Source organism: Mustela erminea, chromosome 6 (assembly GCF_009829155.1).
Source record: "Mustela erminea isolate mMusErm1 chromosome 6, mMusErm1.Pri, whole genome shotgun sequence".
NCBI classification, from domain to species: Eukaryota; Metazoa; Chordata; class Mammalia; order Carnivora; family Mustelidae; genus Mustela; species Mustela erminea.
In genome coordinates this window covers 90,115,071-90,124,124 of record NC_045619.1, presented here as the reverse complement: position 1 = coordinate 90,124,124, position 9,054 = coordinate 90,115,071, and the positions used below count along the sequence as shown (strand labels likewise).

The window sequence follows — 9,054 nt, the reverse complement described above, 5'->3', positions numbered from 1 at the left end:
TGAGAAAAAAAAATCAAACTTGCTTTCCAGATGCCTTGTCTTTTCAAGTACCCAACTACTTAGAAGAAATAACTTTATAAAGTGGAATCGTCTGTTGAATTACCACTACTACTTCAGCTAAGATTTCTGATCAAATCTAAAAATAATACTACTTCAGCTAACAAGCTATTCTCCATTATCCAATTATTTTCTCTAATTATAAGACCAGCACATAATGTTGCTATATAATCAGAATATACTTTTTAGAGGAACAAGAAGTAAAGATATGGGTGGTATCTCCCATTTATTCCAAAAGACTCATTTAAAAATATCAGATTCTATGTCTAGTGCTCTAGACATTTTAGGACCCATTGGAGAAATATTCCTACCAAGAGACATAATGTATTTCTGTTGAATTAAAAGCAGCAACTAAAATGTGTACTAATTTAATTTTTTAAGATTTTATTTATTTATTTGAGAGAAAGAGTGACAGAGCATGAGTGGGGGTGATGGGCAGAGGGAGAAGCAGACTCTCTGCTGAGACAGAGCCTGATCCAGGACCCTCAGATCATGACCTGTGCTAAATGCAGATGCTTAACTGACTGAGCCACCCAGGTACTCCTAAAATGTGTACTAATTTTAGATTCCAAATGTCCCTAGGTGAAGAAGTGGATTATGAAATAGGTTGAGATAATTAACTCTACATATCAAGGGAAATAGAGAGGTTGCTATATGGTGAAGAAGAAAAAATTCTGGATTCTTAAAGGTGATCTAAGTATTACATCTAATGGTAGTGGCTAGTAAACATGATATTGGACACATTGGACATTGGAAATTGATGGATACAAGAAGCTACCATGAGTGATTGAGACCAATCTTAGGAGTCTCAGAATGTCCCAGTAAACCTGGACAAAGTCAAGCCATAGATTTCTGATCAAATCTAAAAATAAAAATAAATGTAGTTAGTTATTTTCATTACTTATTGTATCATATATCCTCTTTCCTCTTCATTTTTTTTCTCTATACATGTATGCATAAGTGGTAGTTATATTTACCATTTATTCCACAGATGACAATAAATCAAAGGGTGCCTAATGCATTTACAGAGAAGCACATAGATATCATCCAAAAATTCTGACTTGATTCTGAACACAGGAAGTTGCAAAATATTTTTCATTTTTTAGGAAATGATTTTGTTTTGTCTTGTTTTTGTTTTTTTGACAGTCCCAAGAATAATTGCTGGGTGTCAGGAACAGAAATATATGCTTCAGGGACACCTGGGTGGCTCAGTGGGTTAAAGACTCTGCCTTCAGCTCAGGTCATGATCCCAGCCAGGGTCATGGGATCGAGCCCCACATCGGGCTCTCTGTTTAACAGGGAGCCTGCTTCCTTCTCTCTCTCTGCCTCCTTCTCTGCCTACTTGTGATCTCTGCCTGTCAAATAAATAAATAAAATCTTTATATATATATATGCTTCAGAATGGGCATGTTGGGATGGGCTCTCAAAGTGTTGAACTATACTGAATTAAAAAAAAATAGTCTGCCTGGTGCTAATTTCCCCTTCCTAAATATATTTTCATTACATTTGTTTGTTTGTTTATTGAGTAAGCCCCACCCTGAACATGGAGCTTGAACTCACAACCCCAAAATACATGCTCTACTGACTTAGCCAGCCAGGCACCCCTTTTACTTTTATTTAAATAAACTTTTTCCTTTCTGATAGTTTTATATTACAGAAAAATTACAAAGATATTGCTTTGAGTTCCTACATACCCCTTACTAAGTTTCCCATGCTGTTAACACTTTACATTACTATGGAATATTTGTCACAGCAAAGGAAGCAAAGAATGGTATATTACCACTAACTAAACTCCACACTTAATTCAGATTTCACAAACATTTTTTCCTCTAATGTCCTTTTATTGTCTCAGGATTCTGTCCAGGACACAGCATTAATTCTCATGTCTTCCAGGCATCTTTTGACTCAGTGTCTCAGACTTTTCTTGTTTTGGATGGTCTTGTGTTTTGAGGGGCTCTGGTGAGGTATTGTACAGAATGTCCTTAAATTTGGCTTTGTTTGATCCTTTTATCCTGGTTAAACTGAGTGTGGGTTTTGAGAAAAATCAGAGAGATAAAGAGACCTTTTCATCACATGACATCGGCAAGTTCATATTACCAACATGACTTATCATTGATGATATAAACTATGGTCATCTGGCTGAGGTAGTGTTTTCCAGGTTTCTCTATTACCTCTCATTATATCTTCCATAAAAATCTTCTTTACAAATAGTTCACTAAGATCATTTCATACTCAAGGGGTTAAGTTCTACTTTCTTGAGGTTGAAAGGTATCTACATAAATTATTCAGAATTCTTCTGTACAGAAAATGTGTCTCCCCTCTCTGTTTATTTATTTCTTAAATAATTATGTATTATGGACTTGATATTTATTTTATACTTTGAGTTACAATACAATACTATGTTCTTTATTTTTTGCTTAAATTTTTCCACGTTGGGTCATTTAGAGGTCTTTCCAATTGATTCCTGTGTCCTTTTAAAACGTCCCATGTTTTTCTTTGTGTACTAAGGACCCCCCCTTACTTTCTGTTACTGTAAGATTCTGCAGGATCATCTTGGATGTCTTTTGCCCAACCCTAGAACCAGCCATTTGTGCAGTGATTCCTGTTTCTTTTTGCTAAATAATGTAATTAGAAACCAGAATTTCTAGATGTATCATTTGCTACTGAGGTGTCACTACTTCTAGACTCTCTCAACAAACAACTACAGACACACACACAAGCACACACAAAGACAGGAGCATGTTTACATACAAATTTATTATTGTTTCTGCATCTACTCATCTGCATCAATACTATCTAAAGACTGGGTGTAGTGCATAAATGAAACTTGGAACAATAAAAAAATAAAATTTAAAAAGAAAAAAATAAATATATATCATACAAGACCAAGAAAATAAGTAAATTGAAATCAAAATATAAATAAATAAATAAATAAGAGTTCATACTGATGGCCCAACTCTAATTTTATGCCACATGATTTTCAATACTGAGAAATGTGATGGTCTCCACCATTTTCCACGCATTTACTTTATTTTCTTCAAGTTAATTTTTTTCACTGTTAATTTTTTTCATTGTTTATGCACCACACCCAGTGCTCCATGCAATACGTTCCCTCCTTAATACCCACTACCAGGCTCACCCAACCCCCAAGCCATCCCCCTGCCAAAACCCTCAGTTTGTTTTTCAGAGTTCACAGTCTCTCATGCTCTGCCATGAATTTAGTTTAATTTATTCCAGCCCAATATGCACCAACTCAATTTTCAAGATTGTAACCCTATCTTTATATTAGAAATGACATTACCAACAAGACTTCCTTCTGGATTTATTCTTATATTTTCCAGCCAAAAAGCTGCTTTCTAAAGTTACTTAGGCCAGCAACTTTATCCTCATCTCATCATTAAAATTATGTCATATATTTGTAATGCAGTATGATTCTTTAATCACAGTCTATAATTCATCATGGATCCCTTGACCTCCTAAATTTTTAAAATTTGTATGTGTGAATATTCATTATTTGTGTCACAAAGGTCAATGGGCTTTGAGAAATGCATATTGCCCTGTATCCACCACAGTAGCACTATTAAGATTAGGTCCACCACTGACTAGCCCTTGGATTTTCATGTGAATGTAAATTTTCAAATCAGCTAGGAGCACTGAGGATTATATACAAACAATGAATCATGGAGCAACACACATCAAAAACTAGTCATGTACAGTGATGGACAAAACATAACAAAAAAAGTTTTTAAAGATACCTAGGACACAAATGATGGTTTGCACAATTTGTCTATGTTTAATTAATAAGAAGCTGCCAAACTGTCTGCTGTACTGTTTTCCATCCTCATGAGCAATAAACAAGAGTTCCTATTGCTCTATCACCTCACCAATATTTGATATTCTCAGGTTTTTAGGGTTAAGCCATTTTATAGGTATGCCATTACTTTTTGAGATTCATTTTTTTGTAATTAAATAAGGTTATAGTCAAGGGTCTTAGCCATCCCCTAGTAAAGGGGCACATGTGTACTCAAAACTTGGCCTATGTGGTACACTTTATCAGAATTTAAATTTATAGGAAAGGGAAAAATGTTTGGAAATGCTTGGAGTTCACATATTACATATGCAGCCTTCAATGAGACTGAATTCTGATGGCAGACTCTTCTACAGTTCTACAGTACAAAATTTTGTACATGTAAACAGCAATTGGGATTCTTTAGTTTCTACCCAATTATAAGGCTGGTTCCCTAGTTTTTCTACCCATTCATGTGCTTTACAAAGCCCTCTAATAAATTTCACTTGCTTACATTAGTCAAAGTAATTTTCAATGTTTTATGAACAAATAAACCTAACTTGTATACAGTAGTCACCCTTTGTTCACAGAGGTACATTTTAAGACTTCCAGTTTATATCTAAAACTGCAGATAGTACCAAACTCTGTATGTCCTGTTCTTTCTCTTATACATGTACACCTATAATAAAACTTTATTTATAAATTAGGCATATTAAAATATTAAAACAAAGTAAACATAGTAAAATATTAAAACAAAATCTAAATAATGAAGTAGAGCAATTATAATATACTGTAATAAAAGTTATATGAATGTGGTCTCTCTCAAAATATCTCATTATCCTGTACTTACCCTTCTTCTTATGATGATATGAGGTGATAAAATGTCCATGTGATGAGAAGAAGTGAGGCGAATGACATAGGCATTGTGACATAATGCTAAGCTACCACTCATCTTCTTTTATTATTAACAGGTAATGTATTTTTTCAGGGGTACAGGTCTGTGATTTATAAGTCGTCTTAATACCCTATGCTCATTTCAACACATAACTTCCCCAATGTCCATCACCAAGTTACCCCATCCCACCACCTCCCTCCTCTCCAGCAAGCCTTAGTTTGTTTCCTTAAGATTAAGAGTCTCTTATGGTTTGTCTCCCTCCACAGTCCCATCTTATTTCATTTTTCTCTCCCTTACCCTGTGATCTTCTTTTGTTTCTCAGATTCCTCATATTAGTGAGATCATATGATAATTGTCTTTCTTTGATTGATTTATTTTGCTTAACATAATATCTTCTAATTCCATCCACGTTGTTGCAAATGGCAAGATTTGGGGTTTTGATGGCTGCACAATATTCTAATGTGTATATAATACATCTTCTTTATCCATTCATCTGTTGATGAGTGGATCTTTCATTCCATCTAGGCTCTTTCCATAGTTTGGCTATTACAGACATTGCTGCTATAACCATTCGGGTGCATGTGCCCCTTCGGATCACCACATTTGCATCTTTAAGGTAAATGCCCAGTAGTGCAATTGCTGGGTCATAGGGTAGCTCTATTTTCAGCTTTTTGAGGAACCTCCATGCTTTTTTCCAGAGGAACCTCCATACTTTTTTCCAGAGTGACTGCACCAGCTTGCATTCCCACCAACAGTGTAGGAGGGTTCTCTTTTCTCCACATCCTCGCTAACACCTGTCATTTTCTGACTGGTTAATTTTACCCGTTCTAACTGGTGTGAGGTGGTATCCCACTGTGGTTTTGATTTGTATTTCCCTGATGCCCAGGGATGTTGAGCACTTTTTCATGTGTGTGTTGGACATTTGGGTGTCTTCTTTGCAGTTTTTCCCATTCATCTTCTGATGCTATGTCAGAAGGACGATCATCTACTTCTGGACCACAATCAAACACAGGTACCCAAAACCATGGAAAGTGAAACTGTGAGTAAGGAGAAAACTACTATACACTCAATTAAACAAATGAAAAAAGAATACTCATAGATGGAGTGCAGAGGATAAAATAATAATTCATCTATTGGAAATATTGGTATGGAGCAAAGAAAATCTATTTTTTAATTCTAGACCACATATCAGAATAGTACAAAAAACATTTTGTCCTATAAGAAAAATATCAAAGTAGCCTTTGATAAAGGGATTTTTGGTTGGTTTTGTAAGAATTAGAAGAGAAGCTTATTTTTGTTAATAGTAGGTTATATACCAGAGTACTTGACTGTACCATTCCCCATTCTGCTGCCTATTTGCCCTCTCCTTTTCTAACCTTACAAGTTGTGTACACTCTAAGATTACTGGGATTTTTCAGAATTGATTAGCTATTTCAATATCTCAATAGAAGTAGACAACTCACATTAAACATCAAATCTTTTACAACATCCTTTCACTTCTGCCTTCTGCATCTTCCCCTTAACATTATAATTTAACCTCATGGTACACAAATAAAAGATATACAATACCAGTGAACCCTTCCCCCCCCCCCCCCGCCCCAGCAATCTTTACTGTTGGGTTTTTTGTTTTGATTTTGGTTTTGGTTTTTTTGGATATTTGAATTGCCTACAAATTGCATTTGAAAGAACAACCTAAATTTTAAAATTATAGGTAACAACAAGACAATAAATATCACACTCCAAATGTAACTAACTTCATTATAATTACAACACCAATTCAACAAATATTTAGAAAACAAAAATATCACATATAACTAAAATATCAAATACAAAGCAAATAAAAATTTTGTACATGTAAACAGCAATTATCAAAGAAAAAGATGATCCAGTACAAACTGGCAAATGTAATTTGAAACATCCAGTGCAATTTTTTTTTCCCTCAAAATAGAACATTGGTATGAAAGACTTTACCTTTGTAGATTTGGATGCTCAATTTTTAGAACACTGGATATGAAATATCTTTATCTCTTTGACATGATAATAAGCCAATAGCAATCAATATTAAAAATAAATACAATCAAGATATAAACACCACTAATTCATTGAGTTAAACTCATGATGGCACACACAAAAAAATCTTATACCGTGATTTCTAGTCAAGAATTGTGGGTCCCAATTAAGTCACTGTGAATAGATTTATAAAAAATTAAATATTATAACTCAGAAATCGTCCTGCTTTGGGTTGACACTTCCTCTATTCATAAGAGACTGCTAATTCCAAGATCATCTTCCTACCAAAGAAATTTTTCTGCCCATGATCTAAAGAGGCCCAGTCTCATATAGTTGTACCTACATAGAGTAGGGAGTATAATATGTTGATAGAATGGATGTAAGTTTTACTGATACTGAATATCTAACACTGCTCTTAAGGAGAGAGAAGGATTGGTATTACTCCTTCCATTACCCTTTCCATTTGGTCATCTGTGAGATGGTCAACTTAAGGATCCTTAAGTGACTCAAACTTGACACCATGTTAAAAGTGATTCAGGATGAAATTATCAATAAGCCCATTAATGAGGAAGTCATAAAAAATGGAATTAATGTAAAGCTTTTTTCTTCCACAGGATTTTCCCCAAAGCTTGCTTGACATCCTTGTTTCTTAGAGAATAGATCAGAGGGTTTAACATGGGTGTGACCAATATGTAAAATACTGAAGCCACTTTACGAAGTTCAGGATTGCTTGGTGGTGTGAGATACACGAAGGAAACAGTCCCATAGAGTAAACTTACCACTCCCAAATGGGAACTGCAGGTGGAGAAGGCTTTCTTTCTCCCTTCACTGGAGGGAATCTTCAAGACTGTGGTCACAATGTACATGTAAGACACTACAATAACAACTATTGTAGGCAAAATAATGAAGGCAGCCAAACTGAGAGATACCATCTTATTGACAGAGAGATTGGAACAGGAGATCTTCTCAATTTGGTAAGAATCACAGTAGAAGTGATCAATGACTCGGGAAGCACAGAAAGACACTGAGAATGTTACGCTGACTTGGAGGATGGAACTGAGCCAGCCACAGAGATAGGAACCAGCCACCAGCTGAGTGCAAAGGTGTTTTGACATGTGGACACTGTAAAGAAGAGGATTGCAAATGGCGATGAAGCGGTCATAGGCCATGGCTGCCAGGATGAACCCTTCTGTTACAATGAAGAGGGCAAAAAAGAAACACTGGGCAGCACACCCCACAAAGGAGATAGTCTTTTTCTCAGACAGGAAGTTGACCATGGCTTTTGGGGCAATAACAGTGGAGTAGGAGAGATCAATGAAGGAGAGATTGCCTAGAAAGAAATACATTGGTGTATTCAGCTGGGAGTCAGTCACAATGATTGCCATCATGCTAATGTTCCCCAAAAGGACCATGCCATAGACCAGCAGGAAAAGGAGAAAAAGGAGAAAGTGGAGCTCTGGATGGACCCTGAAGCCTACAAGAATGAAGTCAGTTACATCTGAGTGGTTGCCTGCTCCCTTGTCGCTCATGCCAAGAACCTGCTAAGAGGTACAAGACAAGATTAAAAATTGAACTTCCTATCTATTTCCTGATATCATAAAATATCATTTTCTCTTATAGAAGATATTGGAATTTGTGTTACCATCACCTACTTGCCAGCTAATTGTTTAGGTATGATTTCTGGTGTCCTTTTCTAGAACCTAAATCTAAGGAATGTTGTGATTGCCCAGCAGCACATAACACGTAAGTTACCTAACTCATAGTTTTCTAATGTGACTCGCCAAATCCAGTGTTCTTCCCATTATGGCACATGTGACATCAATGCATAAAGCATTATTTCTTTATACCTGTTTAGCTCTTCACTTTATTTTCATGATGTTAAATATATCTGAAGGTTTTAGAGATATAGAAGTATTCATTCTAATTTTAATTATCATTTCAAATTCATTTTATTTTTGATAATGCTTCCAAAAAATAGAATGATCTAATTAAAGACTGATTTAAAGTTCCATGAAGTGACATTAGACCCAAATAGAGGACAATATTTAAACAGTCTGTGAGAGTTTATGTTATCAAGAGATTCAGTTTGGTATCCAAAATAAAAACCTTGAAAAATAGAATGCATCATCAGCTTCCTGAAGTAGAAAAGCTCAGCCACACTACCAGGAGGGGAAATCCATGGATTCTATATCTGCACAATCTGTCAAGAAGCCAATTTTATTTTAAACATCTGTGCAAGTGGGTGAAAAAAAAGAAACTTCAAAATATTGTATTGACTAAAAATTTTAGAAAAGTAATTATGATG

At 35.3% G+C, this 9,054-nt stretch overlaps 1 protein-coding gene across 1 annotated transcript; it reads right to left on the bottom strand.

Moving 5' to 3' along the window:
- Positions 1-7,336: 7,336 nt before the first annotated feature.
- On the bottom strand, positions 7,337-8,278 carry LOC116592537 (olfactory receptor 9K2-like). The gene has a single exon (XM_032345704.1). It carries the CDS (start codon positions 8,276-8,278, stop codon positions 7,337-7,339), a length of 942 nt encoding a protein of 313 aa, XP_032201595.1.
- Positions 8,279-9,054: the final 776 nt, after the last annotated feature.

Coding starts and splice junctions, on each gene's coding strand:
- LOC116592537 (XM_032345704.1), bottom strand. CDS start 8,278: ATGAGCGACAAGGGAGCAGGCAACCACTCAGATGTAACTGACTTCATT.